The sequence below is a fragment of the Lithobates pipiens genome, unplaced genomic scaffold (assembly GCF_037356315.1).
Source record: "Lithobates pipiens isolate NorthernLeopardFrog02 unplaced genomic scaffold, aLitPip1_a1.2 Scaffold_28, whole genome shotgun sequence".
Lineage (NCBI taxonomy): Eukaryota > Metazoa > Chordata > Amphibia > Anura > Ranidae > Lithobates > Lithobates pipiens.
Window position 1 is genome coordinate 225477478 of NW_027507789.1, and position 22775 is coordinate 225500252.

Sequence of the window (22775 nt, forward strand, 5' to 3'; positions counted from 1 at the left end):
CACTGCTGGGCACTGATGGGCGGCACTGCTGGGCACTGATGGGCGGCACTGGGGTGCAGCACCTTTGAGGCAGATTGTGGGCACTGTGGGTGGCACTGTGGGCACTGCTGGGTGGCACTGACGGGGGGCACTTACTTTTATTCAGGATGGCACTGCAGGGGGCAGGTGGGCACTGGCAGGGGGCAGGTGGTCGCTTGTATTGCTGGCCGTGATCGGGACTGATGTCCCGATCACGGCCTCCGGTGATCAGCTTTTTTTTTTTCTCCTCGCGCTGACAGCGCGAGGAGGAATAATAGCCGATTACCGGCTCCGTTCTATCACATGATCAGCTGTCATTGGCTGACAGCTGATCACGTGATAAGGGGTCGGGATCGACCCCTTGCACGGATCGGTGATCAGGCGAGTCTCATGGACTCGCCGATCACAGAGGGGGGCGCGCAGGCCGCTCGTGCATGGGACGACGTCAATAGACGTAGTCCCGGAAAAGTAGGTCCGCGCTAATGCCGTCATTTGGCAATAGCAATAGCGCGGATCCCAAGTGGTTAAAGCCATGTGCACAGTGAGAGCAGTGTGCAATACAATTATATACAGAACTTACAAATTTCCTTTACTGAGGAAGCTCGAGTGAAACGTGTCAACGTATCTTGTGCACGTTTCTGGCTGGATGATCAATAAACATCTTTCAAGATACTGTGTCTGTGGTGTGCCACCATTCCTTGTTTTTCCTAAGCTTGTTCACGAGCTGAGGCTCTGTGTGTCTATTCACACACACACCCAGAGCCACGGCTCAGCCCCGTCCCCTTCTCTCTCTCCTCATTGGCTCACTGGCTGCGATTGACAGCAGCGTGAGCCAACGAGGGAGTCCCCGGAGAGCCGAGGCTCTCGTGCACAGCGCTGGAGGAAGATGGGGCTCATGTAAGTATTAGGTTGGGGCGGTGGGGGATCTCCTGTGCTTTCGCCTTGGTCAACATATCCGGATACTCGCTGCTGTAGTTTCCTGTTAAAGACCTTTGCCTGGCTGACTTCCCTTCTGGCTCCCGACTCCGTTTGCTGCTTTTGACTACGCCGATCTCTGGATTCCCGTTTTACCGGCTTGTTCTGGCTACCTACCCGCTCTGGTTACCGGACCCTGGCTTTGATTTCACCACGTTTTAATAAAATGGTAAAATAGTACAAACAGAATAAAGTGTGATTTTTTTTTACTGCGCTTCTGTCTCAGTCCGATTCATGGATCCCGACACCCAGGAGGTAGGCGGAGAGACACGTGGGCGATGCCGTAACCGATTTGTGGGCGACTTGCAGTATGGAGGACACCAAAAAAAAAATATACTTGCACTTATTTTCCATTGCCTGGATCCTCCTCAGACCCCATTTTAGGGCGACAACACGAGGAATCATCAGGAAGGGAAAAAGAAAAAAAAAAACACTCAATAATCTATAAAAAAAAAAAAGAAAAAAAAAAAGAAACAATGTTTCTTTTTTTCCAGCTCCTTCTCATTTTAGGATACAATGTACCAGCTCCACCCTCCTTAACCCCATCATATAAGCGGGTGTGGTGAGGGGGGGGGTAACAATACCCTGTTTCCCCTAAAATAAGACCTAGTGTGATTGTCGGTGATAGCTGCAATAAAAGCCCTACCCCCCAAATAAGCCCTAGTTAAAGTCCTTGTAGGTCTTCTTTTCAGGGTACGGCTTATTTTTGAGGAAACAGAGTAGGGCTTATATTGCAGCCAACACCGACAATTACTCTAGGTCTTATTTTAGGGGAAACAGGGTAGCTGTATATTTGTGTAAAGATCTACAACAAGAGTATGACCCCCCCCCCCCCCGGGAGGAAAGGTAGGTGCCTGTGTCAATGGCAGCAACCAATCAGCTTCCAGTTCTTTTATATGTAAAGCTCTCAAGTAGAACCAGGCCACTGATTGGATGCAGTGGCTTTATTATATAAACCATTTGTTTGTTTTTTTGTTTTTTTTGGTTCGCAGCAACCAATGAAATTTAAATCTGCACTTGAGATTTCAATTTTTAAATCTGATCGCTCGCTATGGAAGAAAAGAGTTCTTATTTCAGGCAAGGGTGATACATAGGCCCCCGCCATTTGTAGAACAGACAAATCTATGATAACTAAAGATGTAGGCGTGTGTATGATCAATCTATGGTGACCCTTTCACGGGAAACGTTTGGGGGCTGCCCTGGCTGGATCACTTTAGAAAATGCTAGTGGCCTGGCTGTGTCTGACTTTAATACTTATTTTTTTTATCATGCTTTCCAGCTCTATAACTCATGAGTGTTAAAACCGGGACCTTTGGCCTCAGGTCAGATTCAGAAAATATTGAAGCTGAAACATCTGCATGAAATTCAGGAACTAGCATTGTTAGTCTTTTAACACCAGCCATATACATATATGTTGGCAGCACAGTGGTGTGCCTTATGTCATGCTTCCATATACACTATTACCAAAAGTATTGGGACACATGCCTTTACACCAGGGATCTGCAATTAGCGGACCTCCAGCTGTTGCAAAACTACAAGTCCCGTCATGCCTTTGCTTCTGGGTTCCATGCTTGTGGCTGTCAGAGACTCGCTATGCCTCATGGGATTTGTAGTTCTGCAACAGCTGGAGGTCCACTAGTTGCATATCCCTGTTTAACAAGCACATGAACTATAATGGCAGTCTTAGTCCGTAGGGTTCAAAATTGAGTTGGCCTGGCTTGCGGTCTCTGCTCTAATTCATCCCAAAGGTGTTCTATCGGGTTGAGGTCAGGACTCTGTGCAGGCCAGTCAAGTTCCTCCACCCCAAACTTGCTCATCCATGTCTTTATGGACCTTGCACTGTGCACTGGTGTGCAGTCATGTTGGAACAGGAAAGGGTCATCCTCAAACTTTGTTTCCACAAAATTGGGAGAATATAATTGTCCAAAATGTCTTGGTATGCTGACGCCTTAAGAGTAACTAAGGGGCCAAGACCATTCCCCTGAAAAACACCACCACACCATAATCTCCCCCCACCACCAAATGATTTGGACCAGTGCACAAAGCAAGGTCCATAAAGATATGGATGAGCGAGTTTGGGGCAAAGAAATTTGACTGACCTGCACAGGGTCCTGACCTCAACCCAATAGAACACCTTTGGGATGAATTAGAGTGGAGACTGCGTTACCAGGCTTTCTTGTGCAACATCAGTGCCTGACCTCACATAGGTGCTTCTGGAAGAACGGTCAAACATCCCCATAGACACCCTCCTAAACCTTGTGGACGGCCTTCCCAGAAGAGGTGAAGCTGTTATAGCTGCAAAGGGCGGAGCCAACTCAATATTGAACCCTCCGGACTAAGACTGGGATGCCATTAAATGTCATGTGTGTGTAAAGGCAGGCGTCCCAATACTTTTGGTAATATAGTGTATGCGTGTGGCTGACGCTGCTGTGTTGTGAGAGTGCTCAATTGGTACACGCAGCACTGTGATCGCACTGTCACCAACATCTCCCTATCGACTATCAATGATTGGGAGCCAGTAGGACAGGATCCTGATCATGTGATCGCTGTCACAGTCAACCACAGTGATCACATGATCGGGAAGCCCATGTAATGCTTCCACCAGTGTGAACTTTTAAAGGGCCGGCTCCTGATGGCAGGAAGGTGAATTTTTGCCAATTGCAGCGCCTCCGTACCTTTCCCATGACAGAGTCACCAGAAGATTGCCCCACATCCCAATCTTAGTGCTGACACACAAGATCCATAGAATGAACACCTTCCCAGACAAAATAACTGTACACACGTTTAGTTCAAAACAGTTTATTCAATAAAACATTCTGAAATGATAAGGACAAAAGTAATATGTACACAGTCCACCACAAGTCTGATTCTTTCCACCAGGCCTATTTCACAAAGGTCCACTCTGCTATTCGGACAGTATGGTCCACCTGTATGGTGGCCCCGGGCTTTTCCTCAGCTCAGCTCCACCATATTCTCTACTATGGGAAATATAAATGCTCTGGTCTAGCTGCATGGTGACCCCGGGCTGTTCTGCGGCTCACTGCCACCATATTCTCTAATATGGAAAGATGTCCACCATATACTCTACTATGAAATGTATGGACAGTCTGGTCTACCTGTATAGTGACTCTTGGCAGTTCCTCAGCCAACTGCCACCATATTCTCTCATATGGGAAATATCCTCAGTTCACATCCCCTCAGTTCTCCTCCGCCATATTGTCTACTATGCGATATATAGACAGTCTGGTCATCCTGTATGGGGGACCTTGGGCTGTTCCTCAGTTCACATCTACAATATTCTCTGCTATGAAATGATTGGACAGTCTGGTCTATCAGTATGGTGGTCCTGAGCTGTTTCTCATGGGCAGTCTGGTTTACCTGTAGGATGTGAACTGAGGAACAGCTCGTGGTCACCAATCACTTTCTCAACTATAGGAAATATGGACAGTCTGGTCTACCTATATAGTTGAGAAAGTGATTGGTGACCACGAGCTGTTCCTCAGTTCACATCCTACAGGTAAACCAGACTGCCCATATTTCCCACAGTAGACAATATAGTGGAGAAGAACTGAGAAACAGCTCAGGACCACCATACTGATAGACCAGAATGTCCATTCATTTCATAGCAGAGAATATGGTGGATGTGAACTGAGGAACAGCCCAAGGTCCCCCATACAGGACGACCATACTGTCTATATATCCCATAGTAGACAATATGGCGGAGGAGAACTGAGGTGATGTGAATTGAGGATATTTCCCATATGAGAGAATACAGTGGCAGTTGGCTGAGGAACAGCCAAGAGTCACTATACAGGTAGACCAGACTGTCCATATTTCCTAAAGTGACCCTGGGTTGTTCCTCAGCTAACTGCCACCATATTCTCTATTATGGGACATATCCTCAGTTCACATCCCCTCAGGTCTCCTCCACCATATTGTCTACTATGAGATATATAGACAGTATGGTCATCCTGTATGGGGACCTTGGGCTGTTCCTCAGTTCACATCCACATCCACCATATTCTCTATGAAATGATTGGACAGTCTGGTCTATCAGTATGGTGGTCCTGAGCTGCTCCTCAGTTCTTCTCCACTATATTGTCTACTGTGGGAAATATGGGCAGTCTGGTTTACCTGTAGGATGTGAACTGAGGAACAGCTCGTGGTCACCAATCACTTTCTCGACTATAGGAAATATGGACAGTCTGGTCTACCAATACAGTGACCCTGGGTTGTTCCTCAGCTAACTGCCACCATATTCTCTATTATGGGAAATATCCTCAGTTCACATTTCCTCAGTTCTCCACCGCCATATTGTCTACTATGGGATATATAGACAGTCTGGTCGTCCTGTATGGGGGACCTTGGGCTGTTCCTCAGTTCACATCCACCATATTCTCTACTATACTATAAAAATTAATGGACAGTCTGGTCTATCAGTATGGTGGTCCTGAGCTGTTCCTCAGTTCACATCCTACAGGTAAACCAGACTGCCCATATTTCCCACAGTAGACAATATGGCGGAGAAGAACAGAGAAACAGCTTGTGGTCACCAATCACTTTCTCGACTATAGGAAATATGGACAGTCTGGTCTACCAATACAGTGACCCTGGGTTGTTCCTCAGCTAACTGCCACCATATTCTCTATTATGGGAAATATCCTCAGTTCACATTTCCTCAGTTCTCCTCCGCCATATTGTCTACTATGGGATACATAGACAGTCTGGTCATCCTGTATCGGGGACCTTGGGCTGTTCCTCAGTTCACATCCACCATATTCTCTACTGTGAAATGAATGGACAGTCTGGTCTATCTGTATGGTGGTCCTGAGCTGTTCCTCAGTTCTTCTCCACCATATTGTCTACTGTGGGGAACATGGGCAGCCTGGTTTACCTGTATAGTGACCCTGAGCTGTTCCTTAGTTCTCCTCCACCATAATCTCACGAAACTTGATAGCATCCACAGTTCAAAATAATTAGATGTCAAGACATGCTGGGACTTATGGTTGGATTCTTATTCTCTGTATAAGACATGCTGTACAGTAAACTTAAGGATGCTGCCAGGGATGCCTGTAATTTGCCCCAAAGCTCTGTCCAGATTACTAGAAGGGGCCGAGCCGTGCAGGGACGGGGGACATTCTGGGCATGGTGGCCAGACAGGGCTGCAAGGAATCTATACTTAGTAGAAAATCATGACTGCAGACCAAAATGAAAAAGGCTGCTTTATTAAAATATAAAAAATAGACTGTTTAGTAGGTATTTATTTTAATAAAGAAACTGGAGTTTTTTTTTAAATTTGAATAGCATGTGGATGGGGTATGGTAAACCAGCAGGCAAGCTGCTTCATGTGATAAGGTCACTTTTACCATTTTATTGCCATTTTCTTTTCAGCAAGACTGGAGACCGGCCGGTGGCCTTGTACAACCGCTTACCAAACGCCTGCAGCGTGTTCCTGGTCATAATACAAATGGTGTGCCATGACAAGCTGGCGAGCCAGGATTTTTACCACGTAGTCACACCATATGCAATTACCCAGCCTATAGGGGGGGTATAAGGTCTGGAGGTGACAGTTATGAGATATATGAAGATTTTAAGGCCATTAGAGCAGCGGTTTGAAAGATCATTATACCCAGACACCACAAAAGTGACCAAGGAACACAATATAAGCCATGTAACACTCAAAGGAAGGTCTGATTTAGCAAGGTGTGGGGGGGGGGGGGGGGGGGGGCTTTATACATGTGTCAGATATATAAGGCCACCAACCACTAAAATATGAAAGAATACCCTGTATGAATAATGAGGAAGAGGATTGGTTTGGTCATCATTATCTGGCAATGCTATAAGGCAGTAGCGGAGGTTATCAAGCTTAGAGGCGGTTCACGTAGACCAATGTTCTATACATATACGGCCTGCTGTTCATGCTAAGACAGGTTCTCTGGTCAAGAGTAATAATACATATGATGGCTCTACAGGTCAGAACAGATCAGGAGGTTTATTCAGGTTAGAAATGTATCAATCTGCTGATATTGTAACAAGACCTGTAATAATAGGGACTTCAGTCTGTTCCCATTATATGATGGTTCTATAGTGCAGGACAGATGAGGCTTATTTAGGTTAGATATTTTCTGCTTATATGTAACACTGATAGGGTTACCCGCCTGATGTCTTCATATTATGGTTCAGAAGGGCAGGACAGATGATAGGAATACCTTCATACGATGGTTCTATAGGGCAGGACAGACAATAGGAATACCTTCATACGATGGTTCTATAGGGCAGGACAGATGATAGGAATACCTTCATATGATGGTTCTATAGGGCGGGACATATGATAGGAATACCTTCATACAATGGTTCTATCTATCTTTAGAACCATTGTACAAAGGTATTCCTATCATCTGTCCTGCCCTATAGAACCATTGTACAAAGGTATTCCTATCATCTGTCCTGCCCTATAGAACCATTGCATGAAGGTATTCCAATATGGCAAGATAGATGATAGGGATACCTTCGTAAGATGCTTCTATAGGGCAGGAAAGATGGTAGCGATACCTTCATTGGATAGTTCTATAGGGCAGGACAGATGATAGGAACATCTTCGTACGACGGTTCTATAGGGCAGGACAGATGGTAGGGATACCTTCATTGGATGGTTCTAAGGGGCAGGACAGATGATAGGAATACCTTCGTACGATGGTTCTATCATCTGTCCTGCCCTTTAGAACCATTGTACAAAGATATTCCTATCATCTGTCCTGCCCTATAGAACCATTGTATGAAGGTATTCCAATATGGCATGACAGATGATAGGGATTCCTTCATACGATGGTTCTATAGGGGAGGACAGATGATAGGAATAACTTTGTCCAATGGTTCTAAAGGGCAGCACAGATGATAGGAATACCTTCATACGACGGTTCTATCATCTGTCCTCCCCTATAGAACCATCATATGAAGGTATCCCTATCATTTGTCATGCCATATTGGAATACGTTCATACAATGGTTCTATGGGGCAGGACAGATGATAGAACCATTGTACAAAGGTATTCCTGTCCTGCCCTATAGAACCATTGTATGAACGTATTCCAATATGGCATGACAAATGATAGGGATACCTTCATATGATGGTTCTATAGGGGAGGACAGATGATAGGAATACCTTCATACGATGGTTCAATCATCTGTGCTGCCCTTTAGAACCATTGGACAAAGTTATTCCTATCATCTGTCCTCCCCTATAGAACCATCGTATGAAGGTATCCCTATCATCTGTCATGCCATATTGGAATACCTTCATACAATGGTTCTATAGGGCAGGGCAGATGATAGGAATATCTTTGTACAATGGTTCTAAAGGGCAGGACAGATGATAGATGATAGAACCATTGTACGAAGGTATTCCTATCATCTGTCCTGCCCTTTAGAACCATTGTACAAAGATATTCCTATCATCTGTCCTGCCCTATAGAACCATTGTATGAACGTATTCCAAAATGGCATGACAGATGATAGGGATACCTTCATATGATGGTACTATAGGGGAGGACAGACGATAGGAATACCTTCATACGATGGTTCTATCATCTGTCCTGCCCTTTAGAACCATTGTACAAAAGGTATTCCTATCATCTGTCCTGCCCTATAGAACCATTGTACAAAGGTATTCCTATCATCTGTATTGCCCTATAGAACCATTGTATGAATGTAATGCAATATATTAAGAGAGATGATAGGGATACCTTTGTACGGTGGCTTTATAGGACAGGACAGATGATAGTGATATCTTCATTGGATGGTTTTAAAGAGAAGGACAGAAGATAGAGATATCTTGGTAAGATGGTTCTATAGGGCAGGACAGATGGTAGGGATACCTTCGTACGATGGTTCTATAAGGCAAGACAGAGGATAGGGACACTTTTGTACGATGGTTCTATAGGGCAGGAAAGATGGTAATGACACCTTCATTGGATGGTTCTATAGGGCAGGACAGACAATAGGGACACTTTTGTACGATGGTTCTATAGGGCAGGAAAGATAGTAGCGATACCTTTATTAGGATGGTTCTATAGGGCAGGAAAGATGGCAGTGATACCTTCATTGGATGGTTCTATAGGGCAGGACAGATGATTGACACACTTTTGTATGATGGTTCTATAGGGCAGGACAGATGATAGGTATTCCTTTATACAATGGTTCTAAAGGGCAGGACAGATGAGGAGTTACTTGGGTTAGAAAGGTTTTTATCTGCTGATATGTAACAAGACTTTTACTGATTGGGGTTTCCTGCCCGATATCTTCCTTCCCATGAGCTCTATTTTCTTGATTATTATGAAGTTGTGGTATGACCCCTCCTTCCCTGAACCCAGCATGGCTAATATCTTCCACGCCAAAAAGTTGAGGGATTTGATACATCAAGAACAACAGTGTTCCTTGAGAACTTTGCACATACCACATACAAGAGATCGGAGGTTGGAGGATCCTAGGTCAGGCCGTATCAGACAAACGGGTGGAGTGAAGAACACCCACAGATGGTGGCCGGTAATGTGCGTTATCATCTTTCAACAAATCAGTAGAAATACCAAATACAAAGCAATCTAAAGAAGAGGAACCCGCTGAGATCTCTGGGCTTAATTCACCAGAAACCGCAGCGAATGTACAAAACACCTCGGGGGGTTCAGTAACTCCCGCCCGCCCCTACAGCCTGTAAACATAGAATACTGATACTGGCGCAAGTTACCACAAATACAAAACGTCCCAATATTTACATCGACTCTCCAATATCCTACAATTACAACCGTATCAACAACAACAACAAAAAAAAAAAAGATTTAAATACAAATATTAGATGAGAGTTATCCGCATGAACTATGAACATCAGTATAACTTATATAAGCTTGGTCCCAGAGGTTAGAGCAGAGGCTTCTGGGTAAAGGGCATTTCCTGGGCAGAAGAAGAAGAGTCCTTTATACTCCGCAATGCGTATGGCAGGAATAAGATGATGAACTTGTAGCATCTTTAATTATAAAAGTAGAATTCCACTTATAAAACAATAAAATCCCAAATAAAAGCAAATAAGAACGTCAAAACGTAAACGTAAGGATCCCGGAGTGCAAAATTGGACCGCTGTGTTTGGCGGAGAAGTCGGGCACTCCGCTCCAAGTGTAGAAGTCAGAATACAGACTTTGTAATAAATACTTATCTTGCAGAAGGAAAATGCTTTGTGCGCCGGAATATCAGAAGCAACAAAGAGTCCAAAGTCTCTCTTTAAGCTTGCCGCTCTTCGATTTCCTCCTGGATCCTGTAGCTAAACATTGCTCCATCCATACCCAGGGGACCTTGGCACAATAGAAGCACCCACAGCTTGTCCATCAGCAGGCACAGAGTGGGGGGCAGACCCATGAATCATTGCAGTACTTGTGCTTTAGCAATCCGGAGTGTATAACATCCATCAGAGGGCCTCTGGCGCTACTCCTTCATTTACCCATCGGGGGTGGGGACCATCTCTCACAGGTCCCCGTCTACTGGCGGTACGCAGAGTCTGAAGATCCTGTGGAAAGAGCGCATTGTGAGGAGCAGAAGAAGCGCGTTTCATGTACACAACACAGACCTAAGGTTAGCTTTAATGGAGTATTCCAAACTGAAGTGCCAATTGTGCAAAGACAATTCTAGCCACAGAAATGGAATAGTCAAGATGGGTCCAAGGAGAATAAAATCCACTTAAAACATGCCATAGACCAGGGATCTGCAATTAGCGGACCTCCAGCTGTTGCAAAACTACAAGTCCCATCATGCCTCTGGGTGTCATGCTTGTGGCTGTCAGAGTCTTGCTATGCATCATGGGATTTGTAGTTCTGCAACAGCTGGAGGTCCGCTAATTGCATATCCCTGCCATAGACCTTACAGCTCTCTAGAGATGACCTGGAAACTACCACCAGCATTCTAAAATGAAGACAACAGAGAGCGCACCAATCAGCTTTTCAGCTGCCCAGAGGCAATCCTCAATGTGAAGTCCAGGACAGGAAGCAGCAGTCCTCTGTGGCCAGCAGCAGGACTGAAAGCAGAGAGAGAACTCTGAAGTGGCTCTTCAAGGAAAGGAGTGAAGGATACACCAGATGGTAACAGTGGCATCCTTGTGGGCCAGTCTAGGCAACACTTTTGGGTAGCAAGGTGATTACTATGGCAACACATTTCAGAGTGGAATCCTCAGGCAGGCTTGACAAAGGGGATTCAACCCGGAATGGGTATTCCGCTCTGAAATGTAAGCCTTCTTGAGGCTTGACAGTAGGTATTTCACCTCAAAACGTATTGCCATAGCCACCTCCTCTCTACTAAGTAGTATTGCATATACTGAGCTGTGAGAACTATGGCAATGCATTTTAGAGTGGAATCCCCATTCGTGGGAGAATCCTCCTTGAGGCTTGACAAAGGGGGTTCCACCCTAATTGGGGATTCCACTCTGAAATTCAAGCCTCCTTGAGGTTTGACAGTTTTTCACCCCAAAACCTATTGCCATAGCCACTTTCTCGCCACCCAGTAATGTTGCATAAATTGAGCTGTGAAAACTATGGCACTGGCGGTAAATATGGCAATGCAATTCAGAGTGGAATCCCTATTGGGGATAGAATCCTCCTTGAGGCTTGACAAAGGGGATTCTACGCTAAATGGAGATTCCCCTCTGAAATTCAAGCCTCCTTGAGGTTTGACAGTTTTTCACCCCAAAACCTATTGCCATAGCCACTTTCTCGCCACCAAGTAATGTTGCATAAATTGAGCTGTGAAAACTATGGCACTGGCGGTTAATATGGCAATGCAATTCAGAGTGGAATCCATATTGGGGGTAAAATGCCCTTTGTCAAGCCTCCTTAAGGCTTAACAAAGGTAATTCTACCCCGAATGGTGATTCCACTCTGTCAAGCCTCAAGGAGACTTGCATGTGAGAGTTTTTCACCCTAAATTATATCACCATAGCCACCTTTTCGCTACCCAGGAGTGTTGCATAGATTGAGTTGCGAAGACTCCGCTAACTGTTACCATCTGGTGGATCCAGCGCTCCATTCCACAGAGATCCATAGAAGCTTGACAAAATAGATTCCACCCTAAAAAGGGATTCCAAAGACAATTTCACAAGCTGGATCTCCTTGGAAGGGAGCGATGAACCTCTCAGATGGTAACGGTGGCATTCTTGTGGCTCAGTCTAGGCAACACAACAGGGTAGCAAGTGGGGTACCACAGCAACACCTTTCAGGTTGGAATAACCCATTAAACTAACCCTTTTTGAGGCTTGACAAAGGGGATCCCCCCCCCCAAATCACATTACCATAGCCACCCCTTTGCTACCTGAAAGTGTTGCCTAGGTTGTGCCATGAAGAGGCTTGACAGAGGGTTTTTCACATTGCCATAGCCACCTCTTCACTACCCAAGAGAGTTGCAAAGACTCCACTAACTGTTACCCTCTGGTAGTCCATCGCTCCCTTCCATTGAGATCCATAAAGTGGCCAAAAGACACTCCACCCCAAAAGGGGATTCTAAAGGGCACCTAAAGGATGGCTAGCAATGCCGTCCTTGCAACTCAGTGTAGCTAACATTTTGGGGTAGCAAGAGGGTATTACAGCAACAGGTTTTAGGGTGGAATTCTTTGTGAAGCCTTTTTGGGGCTTGACAAAGGGGATCCTACCCCAAAACATGTTCCCATAGCACCTCCCTTACTACCGGGTTGGTTAGACTGAGCTGGGAGAATGCCACTATCTGTTACCATCTGGCAGGTCCAGTGCTCCCTTTCATGGAGATCCACTGCTGGGTTCTCCTCCTGATCCTGGCCCTGCCGTAGGCCACAGGGGAGTTCCGGTACCTGTCACCGTCTCCTGGGCTCACTAGGAGCGCAGTCACTTCTGGTGAGATTCCTGGACTTTACATGGAGGATTGCCTCTGGACAACAAACAAGTGATCTTGATTTATGTGAGTGCACCAGATCAGTGATTTTATATTTATTAAAGTCAATTACTGCACTAGATTGGTGCTCCCTTATTTGTGTCTTTATCTCCATATTGTTTTATTTTTTTAAGTAAACTTTTAAAAGCTGAAGTGCTACTCGAAAAGTAGGATTTTGGGATGTAGGAATGTGTAAGTGGCTGATGGATCACATATAGCATTTACAGTGCCTTGAAAAAACTATTTATACCCCTTGAAACTTTCCACATTTTGCCATGGACCTCTTGACCGGGCCGGGCAAGGAGAGCATTCATCAGAGAAGAGCCAAGAGGTCCATGGTAACTCTGGAGGAGCTGCAGAGATCCACAGCTCAGGGGGGAGAATCTGTCCACAGGACAACTATTAGTCGTCTCTCCACAAATCTGCCCTTTATGGAAGAGTGACAAGAAGAAAGACATTGGAGAAAGAAAGTCATAAGAAGTCCTGTTTGCAGTTTGTGAGAAGCCATGTGGGGGAGGGGGCAGCAAACATGTGGAAGAAGGTGATCTGGTCAGAGGAGACCAAAAATGAGTTTTTTGGACTAAAAGCAAAACGCTATGTGTGGGGAAAAACTAACACCGCCCATCCCCCTGAATACACCATCCCCACCGTGAGACATGGTGGTGGCAGCATCATGTGGTGGGGATGGTTTTCTTCAGCAGGGACAGGGAAGCTGGTCAGAGTTGATGGGAAGATGGATGGAGACAAATACAGGACAATCTTAGAAGAAAACCTGTTAGAGTCTGCAAAAGACTTGAGACCGGGGCGGAGGTTCCCCTTCCAGCAGAACAACGACCCGAAACATCCAGCCAGAGCTACAATGGAATGGTTTACATCAAAGCATATTCATGTGTTAGAATGGCCCAGTCACAGTCCAGACCTAAATCCCATTGAGAATCTGTGGCCAGACTTGAAAATTGCTGATCACAGACGCTCTCCATCCAATCTGACAGAGCTTGAGATATTCTACAAAGAAGAAGAATGGGCAGAAATGTCCTCTCTAGATGTGCAAAGCTGGTAGAGACACCCCCAAAAAGACTTGTAGAGAAAGGGGGTTCTACAAAGTATTAAGTGTGGGGGAGGGGCATTTGTATGGCGCCCCCCAGAGTCTTCACATATTTATTTGTATGAATACTTTTTCCAGGCACCGTATAATGTATATTGTATGTAGCGCCGCAGCCATTGTTGTCGTTTTTTGTAATATTAAAGTGTAACTCCAGCTGTACAGACAAGGATTATCCTTGGGATAAACCTTTGGTGTATTTTATTTTTTTCCCTGATATTTATAAACAGCTCCTAAACACCCCTCCGTTTGGAAAATCATCCCCCCCCCATACCTCAGGATTACATCCAATATTTCAGCTTCAAATTACTCCCAAAAAAATGATTCTAAAGAAGGGATTGTGAAGGACATCGTTGGCTTTCTGGACTTACCTTGGCGGAGATTGCAGTGGGTGATCCCTGACTTTTAAATTCTTTGCTGTGATTTCCACGCGTGGACCCTACAAACAAACACAAGACAGAGGTTCATTTATATGACTGGGTGGATTGTGTACAAAGGCCGCCCTGAGCCTCGGATATCAGAGGTGACCTCGCTGCGAGATGGAAGTGATCGAAATCTACACTTTGTAATGAATGTCGGAAAGCAAAGCAAATGATTTGGAGGTAAAGATGGAATACACACCATCGGCCTGTCTGTTATTGATGGCTGCAGTCCGGAGACATCCAATGATCCCATTAACTTGAGATCTTCCAAAGTAGGAATCTCAAAACCTTCTAAACAAGGGGCCGGCTTACTGTCCTTCAGGCTTTAGTGGGGCCAGATTGTGGCCAAAAAGAATAAAAAATGCCCCGGTGTCAGTAAGAGTGAACAATGGCTTATCATTGGTTCTAGTAGGAGAAAGAGTGTCCCATTGGTATTGAAAGGAAGAATAGTGCCCCATCATTGGTATTAGTGGGAGGCATAGTGCCCCATCATTGGTATCAGTGGGATAAATTGTGCTCATTTATTGGTGTCAGTGGGAGGAATAGTGTCCCATTATTGGTGTCAGTGGGAGGAATAGTGCCCCATCATTGGTATCCATGGGAGGCATACTGCCCCATCATTGGTATCAGTGGGAGGAATAGTGCCCCATCATTGGTGTCAGTGGGAGGAATAGTGCCCCATCATTGGCGTCAGTGGGAGGAATAGTGCCCCATCATTGGCGTCAGTGGGAGGAATAGTGCCCCATCATTGGCATCAGTGGGAGGAATAGTGCCCCATCATTGGCATCCATGGGAGGAATAGTGCCCCATCTTTGGTATCAGTGAGAGGAATGGTGACCCATCATTGGTGTCAGTGGGAGGAATGGTGCCCCATCATTGGCATCAGTGGGAGGAATGGTGCCCCATCATTGGCATCCGTGGGAGGAATAGTGCCCCATCATTGGCATCCGTGGGAGGAATAGTGCCCCATCATTGGCGTCAGTGGGAGGAATAGTGCCCCATCATTGGCATCAGTGGGAGGAATAGTGCCCCATCATTGGCATCAGTGGGAGGAATAGTGCCCCATCATTGGCGTCAGTGGGAGGAATAGTGCCCCATCATTGGCGTCAGTGGGAGGAATAGTGCCCCATCATTGGCGTCAGTGGGAGGAATAGTGCCCCATCATTGGTATCAGTGGGAGGAATAGTGCCCCATCATTGGTGTCAGTGGGAGGAATAGTGCCCCATCATTGGTATCAGGGGGGAATAGTGCCCCATCATTGGTGTCAGTGGGAGGAATAGTGCACCATCATTGGTGTCAGTGGGAGGAATAGTGCCCCATCATTGGTGTCAGTGGGAGGAATAGTGCCCCATCATTGGCGTCAGTGGGAGGAATAGTGTCCCATCATTGGTATCAGTGGGAGGAATAGTGCCCCATCATTGGCATCAGTGGGAGGAATAGTGCCCCATCATCGGCATCAGTGGGAGGAATAGTGCCCCATCATTGGTATCAGTGGGAGAAATAGTGCCCCATCATTGGCGTCAGTGGAAGGAATAGTGCCTCATTATTGGCATCAGTGGGAGGAATAGTGCCCCATCATTGTTATCAGTGGGGGGAATAGTGCCCCATCATTGGCATCAGTGGGAGGAATAGTGCCCCATCATTGGCATCAGTGGGAGGAATGGTGCCCCATCATTGGCATCAGAGGAAGGAATAGTTCCCCCATCATTAGTGTCAGTGGAAGGAAAAGGGTTTTATCATTGGTGTTAGTGGGAGAATTAGTGCCCCAACATTGGTGTTAGAGGATGGAGCGGTGCTCTAAGGATCTGATAAAGGCATGCAAAGGATCACACCCGGCCCGCAGGCCACATTTTGGAGACCACTGTTCTAAAGCATGAATAGGCACCCTCAGCAATCCAGCTTCTGTGGAACCACAAGTCCCATGAGGGATTGCAAGCCTCTTCACAGCCACAGGCAAGACTCCCAAATGCATGATAGGATTTGTAGTTTCTCGTCAAATTTGTTTATTATTTTTTTTAAATATAACAAAGAATGACAAATTGAGTACATGCAAGGATGGTGGTACAATATTCAAATATCAATACAGCTAAACATATCGATTTATGCACAGGATGATAAATGTAACGAGGAGAGCAGAGAATAAACCAATAAAGTATTACATCAAAAGCAATAGAAAATTCCATCAGAAGGAAAAGGTAAGCTACTGACTATTGATTCATTTTGCAAGAACAGTAATAAGGAGATCAATCTAATAAGTATATATTAAGAACAAAGAGCTAATGTGTGTGACGAGAGTCACTTTGTGTGGGGGGCCCATGGAATCCCTTGGAGAGGTTGGGAAAACCTTGTTTCAGCTCCCCATGCACCTCCTATATCTAAGTCACTCTGTGTCTATTAGGGGCACAGGGTGCCTGAGAAAATGATGGCAACAATCTACAAAACTCTTGCAATGTTCCATATCATCGGCAATTCGTGATTAATCAAAACATTGCTTAGATATAGAATTCATGGTCTTCAATGTAGGAGACGGTCCGTCTCCTGCTGGGGGCTCCTGCTATTGTGTGAAGGTGTTCTGTGTTTATACTTTTGATAATCTGTATTGTGTCTTCTGAGCTAGAAGACACAGTACACATCCTAGGTGACCTCTGAGTCAACTAAGCTGGTTAAACGACTAGTTAATTAGCTCATGTTAATTTATGTTTCTGGTTACAGTTTGTATTGTTAGGGTAATATGATCAGGAGGGGGAATCTCCTTCTCAAGTGTATAAAAGCATGTATTCTTGTTCCAATAAACAGTTCCAGCTTTGCGGCTAAACGAGTCCTGCCTAGTTCTTGATTCTAATATGCGGCTATCATATCTAATGTGTGTGACGAGAATCACTTTGTGTGGGGGGCCCATGGAATCCCTTGGAGAAGTTGGGAAACCCTTGTTTCAGCTCCCCATGCACCTCCTATATCTAAGTAACTCTGTGTCTATTAGGGGGCACATGGTGCCTGAGAAAATGATGGCAACAATCTACAAAACTCTTGCAATGTTCCATATCATTGGCAATTTGTGATTAATCAAAACATTGCCTAGATATAGAATTCATGGTCTTCAATGTAGGAGACGGTCCGTCTCCTGCTGGGGGCTCCTGCTATTGTGTGAAGGTGTTCTGTGTTTATACTTGTGATAATCTGTATTGTGTCTTCTGAGCTAGAAGACACAGTACACATCCTAGGTGACCTCTGAGTCACCTAAGCTGGTTAAACGACTAGTTAATTAGCTCATGTTAATTTATGTTTCTGGTTACAGTTTGTATTGTTGGGGTAATATGATCAGGAGGGGGGGGGGGAACCTCCTTCTCAAGTGTATAAAAGCCTGTATTCTTGTTCCAATAAACAGTTACAGCTTTGCGGCTGAACGAGTCCTGCCTAGTTCTTGATTGTAATATGCGGCTATAATATCTAATATCTATACTCAGCCTGGAGAAAGTGGTATATCACGGAAAATGGAGTATGGGACGTTCCATTATAAAGTGTATATAAGTACCACACAATATTAAAAGAAAGGTAGAAAACAAAAAATAGGAATAGACAGGGAGAAGAGGGTAGAAAAAAAGGGGGGAAGGTAATAAGGGGGGAAGGGAATGAGGGGGGAAGGGAATGAGGGGGGGAAGGGAATGAGGGGGGGAAGGGAATGAGGGGGGAAGGGAATGGGGGGGGGAAGGGAATGGGGGGGGGAAGGGAATGGGGGGGGGAAGGGAATGGGGGGGGAAGGGAATGGGGGGGAAGGGAATGGGGGGGAAGGGAATGGGGGGGAAAGGAATGGGGGGGTGGGGGTTTACAAGTGGTAAAAGAAACCACTGGGAGGGGGGGGGGGGTGGTCTCAGATACAGTGAGTGACAGCATGAAAACATTAATTCTACAATTCACAACTTACTTTTTAAAACTGAATTAATCTAGGGTAGTACATTGCCCTTGGCTGTGCCGTAGAAACTACCTTGTCTATTATCTTCCTTCACGAGACCCCAGACTTGGTGCAATGAGCACAGTTACCCCATTCAAGCAAATTAGAGCTTTATCAAGTTGCGGCACTCACTTGTTTCCTCATGATGTCCATCGCCTGCATGATGCACTTGGGGAGGAGTCCGTGACTGCGGGCCAAGATGGCGGCTTGCTCCAGCGATATGCACAATGTGCTCCTGAGCAGAACAGAAATATACGTGAACAGATCGCCCCCCCACTCAACATTATACAAAAAGGAGACGACGTTGAAGGAGATCCACTTCTAGCACATAGGAGCTAACAGTCTTATAATGCCCCTCTTGTCCATGTAGAAGGGAAGGATCAGCTGTTATATATATATAGGATTTTTTTTTTATATCTGACTGGAAAACTAGAAACACGCTTTAAAAGTGCGACGATAGTAAGATATCTAATGATACAAGTATCAATATCAGTTCTTTTATAATGTTTCAAAAGATTCGGGTACCAAAATATGATCTGGTTTTGAAAGAATTGCTATGTTTAGTCTCGAAGCATAGTGTCTTCTTTGAAACTTTATTATTTTTATTTTCTGTTTGGTTATGGCATTTTAGAATTTCTTTAAAAACAGTAAAAACTATATTCAGTATCTCACAAAAGTCAGTACACCCCTCACATTTTTTGTAAATATTTTATTCTCTCTTTTCATGTGACAACACAGAAGAAATGACACTTTGCTACAATGTAAAGTAGCGAGTGTACAGCTTGTATAACAGTGCGATCTGAACCAAGTAAGTTTATCTTGGTCTCATCAGACCACAGGACGTGGTTCCAGTAATCCATCTCCTTAGTCTGCTTGTCTTCAGCAAACTGTTTGTGGTCTTTCTTGTGCATCATCTTTAGAAAAGGCTTCCTTGTGGGACGACAGCCATGCAGATCTATTTGATGCAGTGTGCGGCGTATGGTCTGAGCCCTGACAGGCTGACCCGCAATGCTGGCAGCACTCATACGTCTATTTCCCAAAGACAACCTCTGGATATGACGCTGAGCACGTGACCTCAACTTCTTTGGTGGACCATGGCGAGGCCTGTTCTGAGGGGAACCTGTCCTGTTATACCGCTGTATGGTCTTGGCCATCGTGCTGCAGCTCAGTTTCAGGGTCTTGGCAATCTTCTTATAGCCTAGGCCAGGGGTCTCAAACTGTCGGTCCTCCAGCTGTTGTGAACCTACAAGTCCCATCATGCTTGTAACTGTCAGCCTTGCAATGCCTCATGGGACTTGTAGTTTTGCAACAGCTGGAAGGCCGCCAGTTTGAGACCCCTGGCCTAGGCCATCTTTATGTAGAGCAACAATTCTTTTTTTTCAGATCCTCAGAGAGTTCTTTGCCATGAGGTGCCATGTTGTACTTCCAGTGACCAGTATGGGAGAGTGAGAGCGATAACACCAAATTTAACACACCTGCTCCCCATTCACACATGAGACCTTGAAACACTAACGAGTCACATGACACCGGGGAAAGGAAAATGGCTAATTGGCCCCAATTTGGACATTTTCACTTAGGGGGTGTACTGATTTTTGTTGCCAGCGGTTTAGACATTAATGGCTGTGTGTTGAGTTACTTTGAGGGGACAGGAAATTTACACTGTTATACAAGCTGTACACTCACTACTTTACATTGTAGACAAGTGTCATTTCTTCAGTGTTGTCACATGAAAAGAGAGAAGAAAAGATTTACACAAATGTTAGGGGTGTACTTACTTTTGTGAGATACTGTATAGTCATAAAAAATAAATGCGATGATACCCAATTACACAATGCGGCGCGGTCGTGCGCTCTGTCTAGAAGTCATTGTGCGGTAACCAATGTAACCGAGCTCCTTCCCTGTATACTATTAACACAGAACAGCAATGCTGTACAGAGACCCCATGGTGAAAGGCACCGGCGCCGTTATTGGGGCCACTTACCTTTGCATCCCGGTGCCGCACATGACGATCTGGCAGGCGCCCAGGCGGTAACAGAGCTCAGAGGAGATGGGTAACAAGCCGGTCCCCAGTGTGTTATTCTTACTGTAATCTGACTGGGGCTGTTTGGGGGCAACAAAGGATTTCATGAGCCTGCACAGCTCATCCAGGGCGTTCATTGGACGGATCAGCTGAGAAAACACAAACAGTGTAACGTCACTCAATAGCCCAGAGAGCCCCGAACTGTCATTAAAAATTACAGAATAAAATATTCACTTTTGAATTTCTGTAACACTTGTTTCAAAATTGTAACCAAGTAAAACAAAACTGAAACAAAGAAATTGTTGTCTTCATAAAAATAGTTCTATGTATTGATTCCATATCATAAGTAATGATGAGGTTATTGCTGAAAGGTTATCCGTGAAATGCGAATATCCGGGAATAGACCAAAAAATGACAGAACTCCTGCATTTCACACATGTGCGGACATACAGACAGGCCGGGTTATTAGTCAGCACATCGAAGGAAAGGAAATGATGTCATCTTCCCGGGATTAATACAACATGAAAATCCTTACCTGATCGATCTTTATAGCCGTTGTGTTGGAGTCGGCTGACCTTTCCAGGTAGAAGGCCCTGAGAGCAACAAATAAGAAATGTTGGATCAGAGGCGTCAGAAATTGTAAAAAAAACAAACAAGAAACAGTATTATCTACAACCCCAACTTCACCCAACACACATCTCCACATCACCAACTTCACCCAATACACATCTCCATATCACCCCCAACTTCACCCAACACACATCTCCATATCACCCCCAACTTCACCCAACACACATCTCCATATCACCAACTTCACCCAACACACATCTCCATATCACCAACTTCACCCAACACACATCTCCATATCACCCCCAACTTCACCCAACACACATCTCCATATCACCAACTTCACCCAACACACATCTCCATATCACCAACTTCACCCAACACACATCTCCACATCACCAACTTCACCCAACACACATCTCCACATCACCAACTTCACCCAACACACATCTCCACATCACCCCCAACTTCACCCAACACACATCTCCACATCACCAACTTCACCCAACACACATCTCCACATCACCAACTTCACCCAACACACATCTCCACATCACCAACTTCACCCAACACACATCTCCACATCACCAACTTCACCCAACACACATCTCCATATCACCCCCAACTTCACCCAACACACATCTCCACATCACCAACTTCACCCAACACACATCTCCACATCACCAACTTCACCCAACACACATCTCCACATCACCAACTTCACCCAACACACATCTCCACATCACCAACTTCACCCAACACACATCTCCACATCACCAACTTCACCCAACACACATCTCCATATCACCCCCAACTTCACCCAACACACATCTCCACATCACCAACTTCACCCAACACACATCTCCACATCACCAACTTCACCCAACACACATCTCCACATCACCAACTTCACCCAACACACATCTCCACATCACCAACTTCACCCAACACACATCTCCATATCACCCCCAACTTCACCCAACACACATCTCCATATCACCAACTTCACCCAACACACATCTCCACATCACCAACTTCACCCAACACACATCTCCACATCACCAACTTCACCCAACACACATCTCCACATCACCAACTTCACCCAACACACATCTCCACATCACCAACTTCACCCAACACACATCTCCACATCACCAACTTCACCCAACACACATCTCCATATCACCCCCAACACACATCTCCATATCACCCCCAACACACATCTCCATATCACCCCCAACTTTACCCAACACACATCTCCATATCACCAACTTCACCCAACACACATCTCCATATCACCAACTTCACCCAACACACATCTCCACATCACCCCCAACTTCACCCAACACACATCTCCATATCACCCCCAACACACATCTCCATATCACCCCCAACACACATCTCCATATCACCCCAACACACATCTCCATATCACCCCAACTTCACCCAACACATCTCCATATCATCCCCAACTTCACCCAACACACATCTCCACATCATCCCCAACTTCACCCAACACACATCTCCACATCACCCCCAACTTCACCCAACACACATCTCCATATCACCAACTTCACCCAACACACATCTCCACATCATCCCCAACTTCACCCAACACACATCTCCACATCACCCCCAACTTCACCCAACACACATCTCCACATCACCCCCAACTTCACCCAACACACATCTCCACATCACCAACTTCACCCAACACACATCTCCATATCAACCCCAACCTCACCCAACACACATCTCCATATCACCAACTTCACCCAACACACATCTCCAT

At 45.4% G+C, this 22775-nt stretch overlaps 1 protein-coding gene across 1 annotated transcript in view; it reads right to left on the bottom strand.

The window, feature by feature from the left end:
* Positions 1 to 3776: 3776 nt before the first annotated feature.
* PREX1 (phosphatidylinositol-3,4,5-trisphosphate dependent Rac exchange factor 1) overlaps positions 3777 to 22775 on the bottom strand; it is a gene marked incomplete at its 5' end in the record, with an annotated part of 115040 nt that continues 96041 nt past the window's right edge. Inside the window, 5 exon segments of the mRNA XM_077460609.1 lie at positions 3777 to 10542; positions 14397 to 14464; positions 18529 to 18631; positions 20378 to 20565; positions 20952 to 21009. Of these exon segments, the coding sequence (XP_077316735.1) occupies positions 10500 to 10542; positions 14397 to 14464; positions 18529 to 18631; positions 20378 to 20565; positions 20952 to 21009 (460 nt within the window).